Raw genomic sequence first — 21,830 nt, forward strand, 5'->3', positions numbered from 1 at the left:
CCTGTTTTTAATTTTTTTATACAATAGATGTTTTCAGTGGCTGAAAGAGAATAACTTTTTAAAATCCTCATAGTGAATAGGATTAAAGCTCTTAAAGTTGTTGCTTCCCCTGCTCGCACATCTCTTCCTACTTAAAATGAAATTCTATTCTATTAACTCAAACCTTTAGCTTAGGTTACATTTTCTGGAGTGTTTGTTTAACCCCATGAGTATTACTCTTCGACCCAAAACATAACGCTCTTAAAGTTTTACCTTTAAATTTTAAGGATTTATCGCCTGATGAAGGTTAATATTCATGAGGATGCCTATGTGTTTGTCTTTGGATTCACCTTCTTATTTAGCTTCTCTAGGAACATGAATTATAAGCTCAATGTCCTTTATTTATGGCTAGAAACCAAATATGAGTGAGTACATCCCATGTTCCTCTTTTTGGGTCTGGCTTACCTCACTCTGGCTTTTGGGGGAGCCTAGCCAGTTTGGATGATCACCTTACGAGACCTGGATAGAGGTGGGTGGTCCTTGGGCTTCCCACAGGTCAGGGAACCCTGATTGCTCTTTGAGCAGATGAGGGAGGGGGACTTGATCGGGGGAGGGGGAGGGAAATGGGAAGCGGTTGCGGGGAGGAGGCAGAAATCCTTAATAAATAAATAAATAAATGTAAAAAAAATACTCAATTCTAAGAAAAAATTTTTTAAGGATTTAAAGCTATGATGTCTCCACTTGGTCCTTACCCTCGCATCAGGATTATCATCAAATTGTGTTCTAATAAATGTGTCGAAAGAATCCCAGTAATTTTCAGTTAAGTTTCCACCCAGAGACCACAAATAACAGAACACGAAAGTCTGGCACAGTAATGTGTTCAGCTTCATTTGCTCCTGAAAGTACAAAGAGAGACAGTGTAAAGATCTTACTCTCTAAGGGAAAGCAAACCCTGAACTGTCAAGTTTGGGATTCGGCTTTATTAGTCTTACATGTTTAACTGGGCATCACACGTGTTCTAGTTAGTGGTCCTACACGGCTACACTCCCTTGTCTAGTGATGGAAGATGAGCAAACATGAATGACAGGCACCAGTAGGAAGCACACCCTGCAGCTGACTGTAGCTGTGCATTGTAACTTAATTTTTAGCTCTTTGCTGTCTTTAAGCAGATTGAGCATTTGTTGTCCTGAAATGTTGTAGACAACAAGGGTATTAAGAGTCGAGTAGAGGAACATATCACAGGCTCTCTGGTATCCCTTCTAACTTTGAATCAAATGTAGTCATTAGTCTCGTGAAGATTAAATTAATAAGATAAAATGATCAAATTTCTTAAAATTTAGAGTTTTATTGGCAAAGACTCTCATAGAACAATAGTATTTTTGTAGCTTTTTAGTAGTAAAAAGAAGGCTTCATGCAGGGCTGGTGAAGTGGCTCAGTGGGTAAAAGCACTTAAGCCAGACATCCTCAGCTTGATTCCTGAACCCTTAGTAGGAAAGAACCAACCCCCCAAAGTTATTTTCTGATTTTCACATGTGCACACACACCAACACACATACACAAACCACTCACCCACCAACACACATACACCAACACACCCACACCACCACACACCCTAACACACACACACACCAACCACTCACCCACCAACACACCCACACCACCACACACCCTAACACACACACACCAACCACTCACCCACCAACACACATACACCAACACACCCACACCACCACACACCCTAACACACACACACACACACCAACCACTCACCCACCAACACACCCACACCACCACACACCCTAACACACACACACATACACCAACCACTCACCCACCAACACACATACACCATCACACCCACACCAACACACACCCTAACATACACACACCAACACACACACACCAACCACTCACCCACCAACACACATACACCAACACACCCACACCAACACACACCCTAACACACACACACACCAACACACATACACACACACTTTTTTGTCTTTTTATGTGTATGAGTATTTTGCCTGTATGCGTATATACATATGCCACCAGTGTTCTTAAACATTGAGTCATTCCAAAGTATATTATGTATTATTCATTTACTTACCCATTTGTTCATTTAGTTTTTGAAGATGGGATTTCTCTGTGTAATAGCCCTAGCTTTTCTGGAACTCAATCTATAGACCAGGCTGGTCTCAAACTCACAGAGATCTGCCTCCTGAGTGCTGGGATTAAAGGTGTGTGCCACCATGCCTAGCTCAACACATACACACACACACACACACACACACACACACACGTACATTCATGTACGCGCATGCGCACATACAATTTTAAAACAAAGCAAAGCTTCATACCATTGACAGGATACTTCCATCCTTGGCAAGCAGCAAAGACTCCAGGAGGCAGCAGAGTGTGGTCACTTTGCTGATATCCACCTGCGGGATGGCTTGGCTGCATTTTTTGTTGATAAATTGTAACCCTTCCTCAACATAACGATTGAAAAGGTTCAGTAAATATTCTTGGGTTTCTTCATTCAGCTGAAATAAAACAAATAAATAATGCTTGAATAAATTCCTTTTTTTCTTTTATTTATTTATTTATTTTACATCTTACCTACAGTTTTCCCTCCTTCTTCTCCTTCCAGTCCCTCCCTCACCCCCTCTGTTTCCATTCCCCCCAATCCACTCCTCCTCCCTTTCTGTTTAGGAAAGGGCAGGTCTCCCATGAGTATCAATAAATATGGCATATCAAGTTGCAGTAAGACTAAGCACTTCCCTATGTATTAAGGCTGGGCAAGGCAACCCAGTTTGAGGGGTCCCAAAAGCCACGAAAGAGTTAGAGACAGCCCCTGTTCCCGCTGTTAGGAGACCCACAAGAGGACCAAGCTACACAACTGTAATATATATGCAGAGTGCCTAGGCCAGTCCCATGCAGGCTCTCTTGTAGTTGGTTCAGTCTCTGTGAACCCCTATCAGCCCAGGCTAGTAGATTCTGTGAGTTTTCTTGTGGTGTCCTTGACCTCTCTGGTCCTACAATCCTGATTAAATTCAGTAAGGGGTGTTAAAAATCTGTGTCTAGTGTGTTCAGTAGCCTTTAGATCAAAGGGTTTGGGCATCACACAGCATGAAACAAAGTCTGCAGAAACCCATGGCTCAGTGGGGATGCACAGAGGACAGAGTAGGCAGTGGAGGATGCACTGCACTTCCTGGTTAGGTAGTGCTCAGAGGTTCTATAAAAATGGACAAAGGAGGGCAGACATCCCCTGCTCAAATGCAGGCCATGCCAGTCAGAAGAACAGGTAGGCCTACCACCCCAGACCATCACACTCCCTCCAGTCTCACAGACACAATCCTCACTATCCCTCTTCCCCCAAGCCCCACCTGTTACCATGTCCTTGTTCCCAACTCAGAGGGACACCCCCTGCTCAAGAGCAGCCCAAGCCATCCAGAAGAACAGGCAGGCTGCCCACCCATGGAACTCTCCCATTCCCTCAGTTCAGTTTCCATGGACCCAATTCTCAGTCACCCCTACCTCCCCGGTGCCAAGTCCCAGTCCCTCACCCAGGCAGACATCCCTTGTTCAAGTGCAGGCCACATCAGCCAGAACAACAGGTAGGAAAACTTAGGCAGGACACATTGCTGGACCAGAGGCCGTGTCGGCCGCCAGAACTCTAGGTAGGCCATTTGCCTGCAGACCTCCTCCACTCTTTTGGTACCTCTCCCTACAGCCCTGACACTATCCCAAATCCCCCCTTCCCTCTTCTTTGCTGTGTCCCAGCCCCCAGCTTGGATGAAGACCCCCTGTTCAACCAAGGGCAACACCAGAAATCCAGGCAACCATCAGGGAAATGCAAAGTAAATTACTTTGAGATTCTATCTTACACCTGTCAGAATAGCTAAGATCAAAACACAAGTGACAGCTCATGCTGGAGAGGATGTGGAGCAAGGGGAACACTCCTCCATTGCTGGTGGGTATGCAAACTTGTGCAGGCACTATGTAAGTCAATATGGTAGCTACTCAGAAAATTGAAAATTTGTATACCTTAAGACCCAGCTATACCGTAACTCTTGAGCATATACCCAAAGGACATTTCATCCTACCAAAAGGATATTGCTCAGTTATATTCATAGTAGCTTTATTTATAATAGCCAGAACCTGAAAACAACCTAGCTGTTCCTCAGTTGAATAATGGATAAAGAAAATGTGGTACATTTACAGAATGAAATATTACTCAGCTGTTAAAAAAATTGCCGACAAATGGATTACAAAAAAAATCACTCTGAGTGAGGTAACCCAGACCCAGAAAGACAAACAAGGTATGTACTCACTTATAAGTGGATATTAGCCCTTAAGTAAAGGATAATCATGTTACAATCCATAGACCCAGAAAGGCTAAGTAACAAAAAGTGTCCAGGGGGAGAACGCATGGATGTCCTTAGAAAGAGAAACAACAGATTTTATGGGTAGACTGGGTATGCCTGGGAAGGTAACAAGGAGGACCAAGTGGTGGTGGGCGATGGAGGGAGAGAGAACAGGGAGAAACAGCTGGAAATGGGGGTGATGTGGAAACCTAGTACAGTGGAAACACCCTGGATTCTAAAAGAGTGATCCCAGGGAAGATTCCTAGTAATGAGGACAGGGTGCAGAACTAGCCATCTTCTGTAACCAGGCGAGGCTCTCAGTAGTTATCCTGGGACACCAACCCAGCCACAAAACTGTAGCGTGAATTCTAATTGGTCTTAATAAGAAAAACCCAGATATAGGGCTTAATGCTGAAAGATCAGAGAAGCAGAGCAACTGGTCACTAGTTCTTTCTTCTACCAAATCCCCAGGCCAAAGGGGGAACCCTGTCCCTATGAAACCTCAGACTGAACGCTGTCTCTATAAAACCTCAAATTGAATCCTGAGCCCGTCTCCTCCCACGTTATAGCTCTCTCTCTGCTCAGCCATATCACTTGCCGTCTCTACCTCCTTAGTGCTGACATTAAAGGCCTGTGATCCCAAGTGCTGGGAACAAAGGTGTGAGCTCTTTTCCCTTTTCAGCAGATTCAGTCTTATGTAGCCCAGGGTAGCCTTGAACTCACAAAGATCCGTCTGCCTCTGTCTCCTGAGTGCTGGGATTAAAGGTGTGTGCCACCATTGCCTGGCCTCTGTGGCTGACTAGTGTGGTTAGTTCTGCACGCTGATCTTCGGGCAAGCTTTATTCATGGCAGCACAGACAAAACATCACCACATAACACTTTAAACCTTCAATTTGTCCTGCCTGCAAAATGCGCTAGGGTAATGGCGGCATAGAACTTGTGAGAGTGGCCAATCAATGAGTGTTTTAACTTGGGGCCCATGCCACCAGAGGGAGCCCATGCCAGACACTGCCTGGATGGCCAGGAACCAGAGTCTGGATAGGCCAGACAGAGACCTGGAAAAAAGAATCAGCCTAATGATCCCTAGTGATATTCTGCTATACTCATAGACCAGTGTCTATCCCAATCATTATTAGAGAGGCTTCATCCAGCAACTGATGGGAGCAGATATAGAGAACAAAACACAAACATTAGGTGGAGCTTGGGGAAGCCCAAAGAAAAGGGGGCGGAAGGATTGTAGGAGCCAGAGGGGTTGAGGACACCAGTAGAACACAGCTCTCAGAAACTAACAAGGTGCATAGGGGCTCACAGAGGCTGAAGCGACATTCACAGGGCTTGCATTGATCCGTGGTAGGTCCTTTGCATACATGCTACTGTTGTGCAGCTTGGTGTTCTTGTGGGACTCCTAACAGTGGGAGTGGCTTGTTTCTGACTCTTTTGTCTGCTCTTGGGACCCTTGTCCTCCTACTGAGTTGCCTCGTCCAGTCTTAATATGAGAGTTTGTGACTAGTTTTATTGTAACTTGATAAGCCATTTTAGTTTTTATCCCTAAGGGAGTGTGTGTGTGTGTGTGTGTGTGTGTGTGTGTGTGTGTGTGTTCTTTTCTGAAGGGAAATGGAAGAGGAGTGGATCTGGGGGAGAGGGGAGGTGGGGGAACTCAGTTGTGATGTATTGTATGAGAGAAGAGTAATAAAAAAAACTTCCCAAACAAACAAATGTACAAAGATTTCTCCCCCTGCATAGTGTCACATAGGCCTACACTTGATAAATAAACTAACCAATCCTAGTTAAGTAGTGAGTAAAACTTCCCTAATACACACTTTAGCAAAGATGACATATAGATATACAAGTTGAAACAAGATCCTGTTGTACCTGCCCAGAGCTCTATAAAACCCAAAGCACCAAAAATGCCAAAAGATGGAAAGTATTTGAGCAACAAGAACTCTCCTCCACTGCTGGTGTGAATACTAAGAGAAGCTCTCCTCCACTGCTGGTGTGAATACTAAGAGAAGCTCTCCTCCACTGCTGGTGTGAATACTAAGAGAAGCTCTCCTCCACTGCTGGTGTGAATACTAACAAAAGCTCTCCTCCACATCTGGTGTGAATACTAACAAAAGCTCTCCTCCACAGCTGGTGTGAATATTAACAAAAGCTCTCCTCCACAGCTGGTGTGAATACTAACAGAAGCTCTCCTCCACAGCTGGTGTGAATACTAACAAAAGCTCTCCTCCACTGCTGGTGTGAATACTAAGAGAAGCTCTCCTCCACTGCTGGTGTGAATGCTAACAGAAGCTCTCCTACTGCTGGTGTGAATACTAACAGGAGCTCTCCTCCATTGCTGGTGTGAATACTAACAGGAGCTCTCCTCCACTGCTAGTATGAATACTAGCAGAAGCTCTCCTACTGCTGGTGTGAATACTAACAAGAGCTCTCCTCCACTGCTGGTGTGAATACTAACAGGCACTCCCTTCCACTGCTGGTGTGAATACTAACAGGCTCTCCTCCACTGTTGGTGTGAATACTAGATCACAGCCACTGTAGGAGACAATCCGGAGACTTCTTACAAAGCCAAGTATATAGATCCAATCTAGAAACTCTACTTTTATGTATTAATATAAACTAATCAAAATTTCAAGGAAAAATCCACATACTAGTGCCTTTAGCAATTTTACTGATAATTGCTCAAACTCCAGGTATCCAAAGTGTTTTTTAGGAGGTGAGTGAATAGATGAGCTGTGGTATGTCCATACAATGAAATATTATTACTCAGTGTTACAAAGAAATGAGACATCACGCCATGAAAGACATGAGATACCTGAAATGGCCAAGCTAATAAAAGGTTGGCTCCAAAAGGTCAAATCTATGATCCTGATGGTCTGGTTTCTAGGAATGGTGGATCTACAGGGGCTGTGAAAGATCACTGAGTCCTAGGCTGAGGGATGGAAGCACAAATAGGCAGAGCGCCGAGGAGTTCGGGGGAGTGAGGTGAAGCAGTATAATGGTGGATACATGAAGTTTTGTGTTTAAAATCCCTATGCCCTGTACAATGCAGAGTGAATCCTGCCGTAAGCATTGCACTCCAGCTAAAAACAATGCATTGTTATCGGCCCACTGATTACATCAAGCCTATCACATCAGCGCAACAACACGTCAGAAATACCTTACACCTTGTATCCTGGAGGTGACAATGAGTACTGTGCCTATGATCAAGGCAAGAGGTAAATACACTTTTCTTTCCTTCTGGCTCTCAGAGGTGTTCAAGGCTCCTAAAGCCTTGAACAGAAAAGCCAACCAGTGTCTGACTTTAAAGACTCTTTATTGTGATTTCCTTTGATTACCCAGCAGGCTGTCTGCAAAGTCTTGTTCACTGTCTCAACTTGTTCTGGGTTGGTTTTTCTTAGTGGGGAAGGGAGCATGGTGGGACTGAGGGAGCGTCTCATGTTGGTCCTTAAGAGGAACCAGTTTGCAGAGAGGCAGGGTGGAGAGGTCAGGAGGCAGAGTGAAGGCAGCTGGCAGGCGAGGGAGTGTAGAACAGACTTATGGGGTGTGTGTAAGTTCTTGGAGGATCCAGGGATTTGTTGAGAGAGAGACAAGCTACCTCTGACCACAAACACCACTAGAGCGACTCACATTTGTGTCCTGCTGGGCAGTACTAGCCCCAATACATACAGGGAGACTTGGGAGGACGTCTGGCTACACTTACTCTTTTGGACATTTTGTTCATCCATGTTTTAACATAAGGCATCCACTTGAGTTCTTCCGGATCCACAAACACCATTCCGCATCTGCTGACAGTCGCAGGAGAGGCCACCTTGAGATCTTGTACCTAAAGTCAAACAGGAAACAACTAAGGGGTTATTTCCATATCCTTTCCACTTCAGTAGCAAGGAGTCACAGTTTTAAAGTGTGAGCTAACACAGAAAGGGATTATGTAGAAAGTGCAGAAGAGCAGTGTGCAATCTGAAAAGGAACAGGGAAGTTAGGAGAGAGTTTAAGGTAGAGAACATTATCAGTTCTCTCTCTCTCTCTCTCTCTCTCTCTCTCTCTCTCTCTCTCTCTCTCAACAGGGTCTATGCACATAGCCCAGACTGGTCTGGTCTGAACCTCACAGAGATCCACCCATCTGTGCGGAAGCTATTGGGATTACAGGTGTGTGTGTGTGTGTGTGTGTGTGTTCCACCACACCTGCATACAAAATAGGAATAGTCTTTCCTCCTTTTATTCTAGTTACTTGTCTTTTGTCATTCTTGTATCCTGACATCTAGGCACATGTACGACACGCGGCAGATGTTTTTAGTATTTGGTGGGTGGAGAAGGTACAGGCGGTATTTTCTGTGAATTTTTGAAGCTGCATTTGCCTCTCATCCATCTCACAGTCCCTCACAAAGGGGCAAAGAAAGTAGTGTCCATTCCTGGCACAGTGGAATGATTTATTCACAGAATGCCTAACATTATTTTTTACCTAGAAATTAAAATTATGTAAGACACATACATGTCTGCCTCCAAAAAAAAAGAGCAAGTGAAACTAGAATTAATCCTACTTCTATTTTATAGAGAAATAGAAACTTCTGACAGGTGTTGTTAATCTATTACAAAAGATCATTTTGTAAGTACTCAGCAAATAAATAAAATACCCACGGATAAATGGTGAAAATGATATACCACTGTAAAGAAAGTTGTTTTTGACGGTGGTGGACATTCCCGGTGAGACATGCATTTACCTCAAAAAGCATGTGAATTTGAGGAGTGAGTTTAATCCTTTCGCTGTTAGCCAGACACAGCATCTTGTTGTCGTCCAACACTGTGTTCATATTTTCAATCCAGAGAGCATCCACCGGTCCATCACTGATTATCCATTTATGATCTTCAGAAGTATCATTCACGGCTGCTCGGACGCTGAGCGCCATCAAACCGTCCTTCCATTCCAAGGTTATGTTATTGACCTCCCCGTACAACTCACCCATGGTGATGGATTTCGGGTTAAGAACATAGGTTTTTACAGGATGATAGAAAGAGTTGCCTGTGTTGAGTTTTTCCAGATTCCCTAAAGTTTCTGCTAATACTTGATAAACTGTGGTCTTGCCCCCTCCTGTCGGTCCGACTAACATGACGCCGTGCCTCACCAGCATAGTTTCGTACAACTGTATCACCTTCTTGACCATACACAACTCAGGCTGAAGGTTTTGTCCAATCATGACGTCCACGATTGTCGACTGCAGAATGCCATAGTCATGTTCTGGGATTTGGACTCCAGGAAAAAGATCAGATATGATCCCACTGGCAAAGCAGAAATGACATGAGTTAGGAGCCACCAGCCATTCCTGACTCCCCATACTTGTCGTAAGTAACTGAACGGGCTCCTGACCGTCCACATTACCAGTCTGTCCTGGGCTATGCAGGATCCATCCTTTGTTCTGAACTCCTGTGTGATCTCATTTCCTGCTCAGCAGACTGGTGGTTTTCCTACACAACAGGACTTCCTTCAGGATGGACACTAGGACTCATTTCTGTATGGCCCACAGTGCACGGTAGCACAATACCACACACCTAGCTGTTGAATTTATCAATAGACTTAAAACTGTCATTCCACTGCTTCCCTAAAGTATTACATATGCTTATGAATATATGTGGATATAGAGAAAAATCAGATGGAAACTAAAAGAGAAAATTAGTAGGGGCTTTGGCAGCCAGTTATAGGGTAACTCCTTTTAAACTCTTTTTATATAGGGAAATGTACATATTTCAGAAGCTTCTAGAGAAGTAAGTTTCCATATGGCCTTTTCAAAAGGTCTTTAGTATTAACTATCCCTACACATTCGTCCTCTTCTACCGTGCTCTCTCCCTCCTACCTCCATGTTATCCTTCCCATTGTTCTGATTAACCCTTTACACCACTGTGTCCTCTCTTCCCTCCCATGAAAGTTGCCCACACCAAGGCCCTTTACTAATTTCCACATGGACCATGCTGCAGCGGAAGGTCACACGCCTTGGAGTATATGGGCAACACAAATTGAACTTAGCTCTTTAAAAAACAGACATAAAATTAGGTGGGTAGCAAGAGGGAAGTCATCTGAGCGGAGCTGGAGAAGGGGGTGAATGTGACTGAAACACTGAAGGAGAACTTCCAAAGATGAATAAATTAGAAAATCAGTATGAGCTCAAAGTGGAGGGAGGGAAGGACTGTGAAAATCCTGAGAAATAGTCGAGAGGAGACATTCCCGTGAAGAAAGAGGCTCAGTCACCATCACACAACAGACACACAGATGTACCGGAGGTGCACACATGCATATGGACATGAACATGTAAGTAAACTCTTTAGAGGAACAAAGGAGACTAACAGGAGGGGAATGGGGAGGGCAGAAGGCCACAGGGGATGTGCTCAATGTACAATACAGACTTGCGTGAAAATGTCCTTGTGTCACACAGTGCAGTGTACAGTGCAAATGTCAAAGAAGAAATGTTTAAAGTTAAAATAAAATTATATTTTTACATTCCAAAATGGAGACATAAAGTGGCAAAAGTACCAGATGGAAGAAAAAGGGGTGACTTTTGCACACTGTGGTGAGGAGCTCTTTCTAAGGAAGACAGAAAGCTTACAACTATGAAAAGTTGGTAAGGTAAAAAGTAAAAGCAAATCGTCAAAGAGCAAGCTTCAGCGGGATAGAAGGCTTCATTCAACACTTAGAGAGCGAGTGGTAGCCGGCGCCTGTGGTCCCAGGGCTCGGGAGCTGTGGCAGGAGGATCATAAGTTCAAGGGTAGCTCAAGTGGTGCTGCCGATAACTGTGCAGAGGGGATGGATAGAAAGAAAAAGACGGGCCTTAGTCACACAATATCCCAAGCCCACAAACCAGGAAACGGCACAAGCACGGTGCGAAGTATGGAGCAGATAACAAAGCAAGCAGAAGAGTAAAACTGACGGCCCCTGGGGAGAGCTGCTTGGTGAAAGGCAAGGAAGGGCTGTTCTCTGTAGGACGGGTTTATCTACTATTTCATGTAGTAAGGTTTTACACATAGAACTTGGAGAAACACAAAATTAAATGAATTTAAAAAGAATTGATTCAAGCAGTCACGTTCATGTTGAATTCCAAGCCTGACTTGTTTTCAGACTAGAAATTTCTCTAAGATCAGAAATTTGAGAATTTATAAAATGATGCAAGTTTGTGACCAATGTTTTGAAAAACAAAAGGTAATTACAACAATGTTATAAGTTTAGCTCATTTGTTATAAACAGTGCTTATTTCCTTTTTTTCAGACAAATTTCTCTGTGTCACAGCCCTGGCTGTCCTGTAACTCACTCTGCCCGCCCCTGCCTCCTGAGTGCTGGTGTTAAAGGCGCGCGCCAACACCACCTGGCCTTATTTCCTTTTCTTTACTTTTGGGTTTTTGAGATAAGGTCTCATGTAGCCCGGGATGGCTTTCGATTCCAGATCTTCCTACCCCTCCCCAGTGGTCGGGTTCACCGGTCAGCGCTGTCACCTGTGGCTGTGATTCTTAAAGGGATGCGCACATCTCCAAAAGAGAAATGTATTGGCTTTAAAGAGACAGAAAACTCCGGGAGCCACGTTCTTTCCCTCTCTGTGGCAGTGCCCGCCCCCCCCCCCCCCCCCCGCCCCAGCCCTGGGAACTTACCTGAACAGGAGAGCGTCATCGGTTAAGAATTTCGGCAAGTTGGAGTCTCGTAGAGCTCTGATGAGGACCACATCTTCGCTTAGGTCTGGGTTCTCTCTCTTTAGAGACCTAAATGCAAGAGAACCATTAAGATGACAGTGAAGGACTGGAAGACAGAATAGAATGTTCTAAAGTTGTAGGTCAGGGACTCCACGGAGACTCTTTGTCTTCCTGTGTGTGTTGATTTGCCTCTCTCACGGCTCAGGGACAAGTCCATCGTTGGCTATAAAGCCTAGAGGGTAGTGACAGGAACATTGTCTCAAATACCCTCCCCTAGCAATCTAGACTGCTCAGGCTGGATTTGGAGCCCGTGGGTTGTATCACAACGGCTCAATTCCCTGGCACTTTTTGTTCCCTCTGTCCAGGATGCCCTGCCTTTCTCTCTGGCATGCTCCTTTAAAAAACATGTCTTTTATTTATTCATTTGTGTGTGTGTGTGTTTCTGCATGTGCGCACGCAGAAACACACACACACACACACACACACACACCCCCCCCACACACACACGAAGGCCAAAAGAGGGCTGTCAGATCCCTTAGAGCTGGAATTACACTCATTAATAAGCTACCCAATGTTGGTTCTGAGAATCAAACTCAGGTCCTCTGGACAAGCAGACAGTGCTTCTACGTGTTGAGTCATTTCTCCAAACCCTTGTCTGCTCTTATTCTCCCACAAAAGCAGCCCAGTTAGCCTCTTCTCTAGAAAGCCGCCGTAGGCTAGTCTGTCTTCTCTGCAGCGAACTTCAGGCAGAGCCCTGTTGTTGCCCTCACCCCGTCGTATAGATTGCTGACTGTGCATTCGTCAGTCGCATCTGTGGGATGCAGTTGCGTTCTCTGAATGCCAACAGATCTGCCTTCTCAGCATTGAGATTGCAAGCAGGCACCATCATGCTCTGCTTTCTTACGTGGCTTCTGAGGATGCGACATTCGCGTGGCTAGCACTTTAGGGACTGAGCTATCTCCCTTTGGATTTCTTACCCAGCCATGACCAGTACAGACTTGACAGCTCTCATGCCAAAGTCATAGTGATCCTGCTGGGACAGCTGCTCACTGCAGAGCTTGTACATCTGCGTCATCTTTCTCGCTAGTATCTTACTGGATTCAAAGCCTTCCGAATACAGAATGACCTAGGAGATAAAATAGAACACGGTGCTTACGTTGGCTTGCCTTCAACATAGTAGCCTGATATGGATGCCCTAGACATCATACCTTTTTATTGCTTAGTGAGGAGACAACTATCAAAGAACATGGTAGTACGTGGCCAGCTGCCTCGCACTCCCGCATCAACGTTATACCTGCTGTACCCGCAACTGTGAGTCAACGCAAACCTTTCTTCCATCAGTTGTTCTTGTCAGACATTTTGTAACAGCATGGAGAAGAGTAAAGGATAGAATGAGAAGAGTGTCCTGTGTCCCAGAAGAGTGACAGGTAGAGCACTGTCAGGGCCGTGAGCAGTGATTCTGCCAGCTCTATAGGCAGTGATGGAGCCCTGGGGACCGCTGGCATGAGGAGCAGCTGTGTTCAGCTTTTAAAAGTGGTCATACAGAGTTGAACGGTGGTGTAAATTCTGAACACAAAAGCAAGAATCGGTTTCTTTAGACTGAGGAGAGCTACTCTGGTGAGATGGAATTACTATTTGCTCTCTATAGTTAAGGCAACCTAAGCAAAGGTTTGCAGACCTTCCCCAGCCTAGAAAGCTGCTGTCTTTACTTATACTTATTTAGTGTGTGTGTGTGTGTGTGTGTGTGTGTGAGAGAGAGAGAGAGAGAGAGAGAGAGAGAGAGAGAGGAAGGAGAGAGAGAGAGAGAGGGAGGAAGGAGAGAGAGAGGGAGAGAGAGAGAGAGAGAGAGAGAGAGAGAGAGAGAGAACGTGGTGTGTGGCTGTGCATGTTTCATTGCATGCCTGTGGAAGGCTCAGGGATTGAATTCAGGTTTTCAGGGCGGCAAGTGCCTTTGTCTGCTGAGCCATTTTTCAGCCTAAATCCTTGTCTTCCGCAGCAGAGGTAGGAACGGAGTGTTCCTTCTACCCATCATACCAGTGATCTGCCCCAACCACAGCAGGTGAGCTCGGAAGCAGGGCTTGGATCGTGCAGCCCAGCCATTGCCTTCTGCTTGTTTTGCGGCTCGGCCACTGTGGATTTCACACTGTAGGTGATTATGTAAGAAAGGCTATATGGCAGCTCATTTCAAAGGCACCTCCAGTCAGCTTAAGTGCTGAGACGGATGAACAGGCGGCACAGGAGCCCTGATAGAGTCTGTTAGGCTGATTACCCAAGATAAAAGTTTAGAATAGAAAATTATTAACAGTCAAACTTGCCTAATGACCTGAAATGTGACATGTGACAGGGTCATTCACCTGATAAACTAAAACGGTAGAGATAAAGATAAACTCACACACGATTTTTGTTCAGAATAAGACACATGTACGAGGCAGATGGAGGACAAAACCTAGATTGTGTGTAGGATCAAGTCCTCGTGATTCCTCAGCCACAGAGGAAAAGGAGGAAGGGGCTTGTGTTAGAGTTTCATCCAGTGTGCCTCCCATCCTAGGTTGCTGCCCGGCTTTGCAAGGTCAGAAAGTGAACAACTTCACTTTCCCTACCAGTGCTCTTATTATGAAGTGAGGATCTTTGTCACCATTAAAAGCATTTGCTGATGAGGAAGCCTGACTCTTTTCATCTGTGACACCAACAGGAAGCATGCCCAGAAGACTGCACTTAGAAATTCCTCCAGTTCAGGACTGAGCAGCACAACAGTAGGCAAAGTGGGAGAGGTGAGCACATGCTGAATGGGTCGCAGACAGAAGAGAATGCAAAGGTACAGCCTGTCTCAGCTGTCCTCCACACCACAGGAGATGTCAGCACATGCTGAGCGGGTCACAGAGAGAAGAGAATGCAAAGGTACAGCCTGTCTCAGCTGTCCTCCACACCACGGGAGATGTCAGCACATGCTGAGCGGGTCACAGAGAGAAGAGAATGCAAAGGTACAGCCTGTCTCAACTGCCCTCCCACCACCGTGTCTGCAGGAGACGCAGGGCACCCCTGAACGCTTTCAAGCATTATGCTAATTCAGCTTGAAATTCCTCTAGTGTTGGTCTGGTCTAGTCGTAATCAATTCCTTTTACTTCAGGTAGAAGATTCTTTAATAATTCAAAAGAATGTATTAGCCGCAGGAGGAACCAGTGCTTTCCGAGAAATTCCATTCTGAAAGGCGAAGCGCCCATCGATATGAAATGCAGCCCAGGGCTCAAGGGAGCTTTTGGAGTTCTGAAAGGAAGCCCTGTATTTTGGTCTTGGCGCCAGACAGATGAGTCTCTGTTCAAATATTTGCTCATATCCGTATGAGCTGTGGGCACTTTGTTGTACATAAAGCATACGTCCTTAAAAGTGCTCTGAGAAACATGTAAAACTTATACACATGGAGTCTTAGCTAGGATGAAAGAATAAAAACATTCAAATAAAAGGATTCCTTGGTAGATGTAGAAACATTAATCAATCACAAATAATTAATTTATTAATGATTATTGCCTTAAACTGTTATAGACTACAAACGAACCCCCTTCTCCATAATCGAGTGATTATGAAGATTCAAGTGACACAGCTTTGACTCTTCTTCCTAATTTTGTCTTTTTTTGAGATAAAGTCTCACTATATTACCCAAGCTGGTTTGAACTCACAGTAATCCTTCCGTTTTAGCCTTCTGAGGACTGGGATTAGAGGCACGAGGCAAGAGACTGGGCTGCAATACTTCTGGCTCTAATTACATTTACATCCAAAGAGAAGTGGGGATAATGCTGTCTTTTCAGAACAAATCCCGACACTCATACTCCTCGAGATGAACGGATTAAAGCCCAGTAAGTGGGTTAATTAAACACATTGCCTCACTCAGTGTTTAGGGGTCTGCAAGATTCTGTGAACCAGCTGGGGAATTCTGGATGCTAGAAGTAAGACTGAAAACCAAGTGAACACATAAAATAAGACATTCTCTTTTCGCTCAAATTTGCACTCAGTGTGAGTAATAACCAACGGCCACGGCTTGGGTGCTTAGAAAGCGAGACGTCGAGGCTGAACTGTCAACTTGTCACAGTCTAGAATGGCCTGCAAGAGATTCTGAATGACGGATTGCCTCCATTGGGTTGGCCTGTGATTATATCTATGGGGGATTGGGCAGCAGCATCCCCTGGGCCTGGGTCCTGGATTGTGGAAGTGTATAAGTGAGCTGAGAACAAGTAAGCAAGCATGCATTCCTTTCTCTGTGTTCTTGACTGTGGATGTGACTGGCTGCTTTAAGTTCATGCCCACTTTTCTTACCAGCTTTGGTGGACTGCGATCTGGAATTAAGACCCAAAATGAATCCTTTCTCTCCTAAGTTGCTTTTGGTCAAGGCATTCCATAATAATAAAAAAGAAGAAACTAGGAAGTAAAAGGAGCCTCTGTCTTGAGAGAATTTGATGGCGAATAAGATAAGCCATGCTTAATTAAAACCCTGCTTCGTTACAGTCTGAAGCTCACCTCTGCGATCAGTGCGTAATTGGGAACCATCATGGCGAATGGTCTGAACAGGGCTTTCAGGTTGTCCGGCAGTTCCGTTCTGCCAGCGTAGCCGGGGTTCATGGTGATGAAAGCGGCACAGGTCATGACGAGCTTGATTTCCCGGCCCTCAAACATGAATCTGGACAGCTGTGCAAAGAGAAGGTCTAAGAAACGAGCACTTGTCTGAGCATTTGTAAATTCTTTCACACAATCACTTCTGGGATCAGAGACTCACTTAAAAGGAGCAGCCAAGCAGAATCCACCAGTCCTGTTGTGGGATGAGGGAAGCTTTCTCTAGATCTGCCTATTTCCGGTCTCTTCTGGGTCCTGTGTCCACTGATCTCTACTTCCCTGCCTCGTCCTGCCCAAGCGGTGTGCTCCTACTTGAGCAAGTCCTGAACGCTTTGGTCTCAACATCCATTGAGACTCTTCAGCTTACCTTCGACCACCTGGCTGAGCAGCCCGCTCCACTCTGTCTTGCTGGTCTCCCCGGGGAAATCACAGTCTGGGTTAAGCCTACGAGTGGTGTGGCCTGTCCGTGACTGCACTACCCTCCCTTGCCCTTAACAGTAGAGGATTGCTGAGCACCTGTGGAAGGCCGAGCCAGGGAGAGCCAGGGAGACACAGAGTAGGAACCTTACTGATGGGGCCCAAGGAAGTCTGGGCGTCTTCTGGAAGGGGTTTAGGGAGGAATTAAGAGACTTGGGGCAGTTAATTCCCCGAAAGGAAAGAGGAAGATTCTGGTTTATGTAGGCTAAATTGTGCTGCTCTTTGGTGACCAAACCTAGAAGGCTCTTCCTTCACAGCCATCACCTCCCCGACACGAAAGTCCTTCTTCAGCAGTGACTCATGTGGGGGATGCTAAGTAGCAGGCTCACTCAGATTTTCCCTTTCAGTGAGCTCTGAAAAGCTCACCTGAAGAGGTGTGGACTCCTGGAGCCTCTCAGGTTTTCTCTGCTATTTTCTCAACAAAACTAGGTTGGCCCTGGAAGTCATGAAGAAAGTTATGGGGCCCAGAAAACATGGAACTCAAGAAGCAACAGGAAAATAAATGTCAAAAGTAAGGAGAAGAAAAGTGAGGAAGAAAGTGTGTGTGTGTGTGTGTGTGTTTGCCTTGGGGGTGGGAAGGAAGGTTTCCTGAGCTCAGACACTAGTTCTCACAGTCTCTGTATGCCCAGCACAGCATTTGTATGTTTGTGAATGTGTGTGTGTGTGTGTGTGTACCTTGGGGGTGGGAAGGAGGGTTTCCTGAGCTCAGACACTATAGTTCTCACAGTCTCTGTATGCCCAGCACAGCATTTGTATGTTTGTGAATGTGTGTGTGTATATATGTGTGTGTGTGTGTGTGTGTGTACCTTGGGGGTGGGAAGGAGGGTTTCCTGAGCTCAGACACTAGTTCTCATAGTCTCTGTATGCCCAGCACAGCATTTGTATGTTTGTGAATGTGTGTGTGTGTGTGTGTGTGTATATATATGTGTGTGTGTGTGTGTGTACCTTGGGGGTGGGAAGGAGGGTTTCCTGAGCTCAGACACTATAGTTCTCACAGTCTCTGTATGCCCAGCACAGCATTTGTATGTTTGTGAATGTGTGTGTGTATATATATGTGTGTGTGTGTGTGTGTACCTTGGGGGTGGGAAGGAGGGTTTCCTGAGCTCAGACACTAGTTCTCATAGTCTCTGTATGCCCAGCACAGCATTCGTATGTTTGTGAATGTGTGTGTGTGTGTGTGTGTGTGTATATGTGTGTGTGTGTGTGTGTGTGTGTGTATACCTTGGGGGTGGGAAGGAGGGTTTCCTGAGCTCAGACACTCGTTCTCACAGTCTCTGTATGCCCAGCACAGCATCTGTTTCTTCATTTTGCTTAGATCAGGGCTGCACTTACCCCAGTCAGCCCTGTTGCTATGGCATTCCCTGATTACACTGGACAATGTCTTTCCCAAGGCACTGCTTGCTGAATTAGAGAGCAGCTTGAGAAAGCTGCACTGACAGCCAGCCGCCCCGACATCTCACCTTTGCAGCCTTGGCATTCCTGATGGTGATGAGTTGCTGGGCAATGACTGACAAGACTTCAATGTCAATTCGGTTGAATTCGTCAAAACAGCACCAGGCCCCTGACTGCGCCAAGCCACTGAAGAAGCGCCCCATCATCTGAAATGCAAGCAGAGCTAATCAACTTCCAGCTGCACTGCTGGTGTCCTCTAAGGTGTACAATGTGGAGCGGAGACACAGAGGAAAGGAGGGCAGCCTCTGGAGCATGGTTACTGTTGGTGTTCTAGTAACTATGCGCATTACATACCAGAAGCAAGCACATTCTACAAGAGGACATAGCCTTTTGCTTCTCTTTAATGGTTTGAATCCAATTTTTCTCTTAAATAAAATGATAATGTATATCATATGTCCTTGGGGAATTTTTATTCATAACCTTCACTTATCTATGGCAAATACTTACAGGTTCTTAAAAAGTGTAACTCACGGAAGAGACAAACTTGAGGGTTTTAAAGAGGCCTTGGGGAATTTCACTAGTGGACTTTCTGTTGTCTCTGAAAGGTGCCCACTGTGGCAGGCAGGGCATGAGCACCCACAAGCAGAGGCACCGCTGCACTGGGGGTAGGCCTTGATTTCATCTTTTTTAAAAAAAGATCTATTTATTTACTTATTTATTTTGCTTTTTTTTTTTTTTTTGAGAAAGAGTTTCTTTGTGTAACAGTTCTGGCTGTCCTGGAACTCACTCTGTAGACAAGGCTGGCCTTGACCTCACGGAGATCCACCTGCCTCTGCCTCCTGAGTGCTAGGATTAAAGGCATGCACGAGAGAATCTTCTCTGCATATACGTATGTGCACCCTGTGGGTGCAGTGTCCACTGAAGCCAGATGAGGGCGTTGGATCCCGTAGAATAGTTAGGAGCCACCACGTAACAGCCAGGAACTGAACCTGGAGGTTGCAAGAGCTTCTATTGCTCTTATCTCCTGAGCTGAGTTGGCTTTCCAGACCCTGCTGATTTATTCTATAGCAGAATCCTAATGGTGAATGAAAATGATTTTAATTGTGCCATCAAAAGTGTACAATGTCTTTAAAGACTGGGGTTTTTGGTTGATATTCTTTTACAGTATGTGTGTTTCTAAGAACAGAAGTGATGCACTTTCTGTCTCAATGTCAAGTGAGCTGGACAGTGACCATTCTTCCTCCTGTTCCAGCAAGCATAGGTTCATATGTCTCTCTCTTTGTGTGGGTGTTTCTTCATTTGTGTGTCTACACTCATACCTGATCCCACGTGACAAAATCATGATGTAAAGGGGAAAATAATGACAGGAAAAAATTTTGCCAGTAGATGGAAAAACATTGAAACCGATCCTATAATTGAGAAAAGTGTAGCCCAAGGTAGAAAAAAATGGGCCTTTTTCAATGGGGCCTTCGAGAATTTCTAAATATCAGGCCATGCAGGACAATCATGTTCTTTATCTATTGGTCTTTCCTTCTCGGCTGCATGGGAAACACAGGGTTGTTGAGATTTCAACACCGACTTTTCCCACATCAGATTAAAGAACCTCACTGTAGACAAAGGAGGTCGATTTAGGGGAGATATGAGATTATGGGAAACAAGGACATTGGTGCTGGGGACAGGAAAGCAGAGACAAGGAAAGAAAGATGATTCCAGATCTTTCGATTCAGTTGTTGATAACCCAGTAATAATAAAAGATGGTCTCCTTAGGAATGAAAGCAACTGAAACGTGAACACTTTAAAAAGAAAATCCTTAGTCACTCTTGGCTGAGGAGGACTGTGGGAGTTTGAAATCCAGCTCTGACATGGGTTGTCTGGATCAAAAGTCCAGTAGATGCAAAGACTGGCCAGGCCTCACCCAAATAGCATCTTGGTGTGATACAGTGGCCTGGAATGCAAAACTTTCTGCCTGCCTGTTGGGGCGGCCCCAACTAGTGATCTTAAGAAAGGATGCTTCACCAGGATGTGGTGGCACACACCTTTAGTCTCAGTACTTGGGGGCAGAGGCAGGCAGATATCTGTGAGTTTGAGTCCAGTCTGAAGTACAAAGTCAGCTCCAGAACAGCCAGGGCTACACAGAAAAACCCTGTCTTGAAACACTTAAAAAATAAAAAGGATGCTTCTCTTGATCAACAAATATTTTGCAAGTCAGACAGATTCTTAGGTGTGTGTGTGTGTGTGTGTGCACATGTGTGCAGGTACCTGCAGAGGCCAGAAGAGGGCATAGGATCCCCATAGAGCTAGATTTACAAGTGGTTGTGAGCTTTGCAACACGGGTTCTTAGAACTGAACTCAGGTACTCTGCAATAGCAAGCAGTACACAGTTGTAAGTACTGATCCATTTCTTCACTTATACTGATCCTTTCAGTATAAGTGAAGGAGAGGGCAAAGTCTAGGAGCCAAAGGTAGACAAGGAATCCATCGATAAGCAAACACAGTTGCATTTATCACTTGTCCCAACAAGGGAGAAACCACATTTGGTGACGTGAGCCCTGTGAGCCCTGAGGAAACCATGGGTTGTAGAACACGAGAAAAGGGGGGTGGAGTAGGGGTCTGGCTTGGCCCAGGAGATTTCAGAAAAGGCTCAACGAAGAAGGGTTTTGTACTGTACATAAGTAGATACACATACAATATTTAAAGATTTATTTACTTTTAAACATTTATTATTTTATTTAATGTGCATGGGTGTTTTGCCTGCATGTATGTCTATGCGCCACTTGTGGGCCTAATACCCACAGAGGCTGGAAGAGGATGTTAGCTCTCCTAGAAGTGGAGTCACAGATGCTTGTGAGCTACTATGAGTGCTGGAAACTGAACCTGTGTCCTCCGGGAAAGCAGTCAGTACTGTTAGCCACTGAGCCATCTCTGAAACCCCAATTTAAAGTTTTTATTTATGTATGCATGTCTCTCTGTGTGTGCACATGAGTGTGCAAGTGTCTGCAAAAGCCAGAAGAAGACTCTCAACTCCTAGAGCTAGAGTTTCAGGTGGTTGTGAGCTGGCCAATGTGAGTACTGGGAATCAAACTCAGGTCTTCTGCAAGAACAGCAAGCACTCTTAACTGCTGAGCCATCTCTCTAGCCCCAGCTCTGTATATCAACAAATTGCAATAAACTGTCTGGCTCCAAGGATCAAACATATATGACATTACAGCTCTAGAAGCTAGAAATCAGGAATCGGAGTGTTGATAAACCATGCTTACCTAAGCAAAACAACTTTCTTGCCTCCAGATTTTAGTATTGGCAGGTGATCTACCATTTCCCCGCTCACACTGCACCACTCCAACCTCT

The 21,830-nt window shown here is 45.2% G+C and overlaps 1 protein-coding gene across 1 annotated transcript in view; it reads right to left on the reverse strand.

The window, feature by feature from the left end:
• The window catches only part of Dnah6 (dynein axonemal heavy chain 6), a 192,270-nt gene that overhangs the window by 103,752 nt on the left and 66,688 nt on the right, over window positions 1–21,830 (reverse strand). Inside the window, exons 29-36 of the mRNA XM_041639106.1 lie at window positions 18,554–18,691; window positions 16,524–16,691; window positions 12,992–13,140; window positions 11,976–12,083; window positions 9,068–9,623; window positions 8,050–8,172; window positions 2,340–2,522; window positions 732–875 (exon numbers count right to left, since the gene is read on the reverse strand). Coding sequence (XP_041495040.1) covers window positions 732–875; window positions 2,340–2,522; window positions 8,050–8,172; window positions 9,068–9,623; window positions 11,976–12,083; window positions 12,992–13,140; window positions 16,524–16,691; window positions 18,554–18,691 — 1,569 coding nt within the window. The remainder of the gene's footprint in view (window positions 1–731; window positions 876–2,339; window positions 2,523–8,049; window positions 8,173–9,067; window positions 9,624–11,975; window positions 12,084–12,991; window positions 13,141–16,523; window positions 16,692–18,553; window positions 18,692–21,830) is intronic.

The sequence above is a fragment of the Microtus oregoni genome, unplaced genomic scaffold (genome assembly GCF_018167655.1).
Source record: "Microtus oregoni isolate MIOR12 unplaced genomic scaffold, Mior012 000002F_ref0000024, whole genome shotgun sequence".
Lineage (NCBI taxonomy): Eukaryota > Metazoa > Chordata > Mammalia > Rodentia > Cricetidae > Microtus > Microtus oregoni.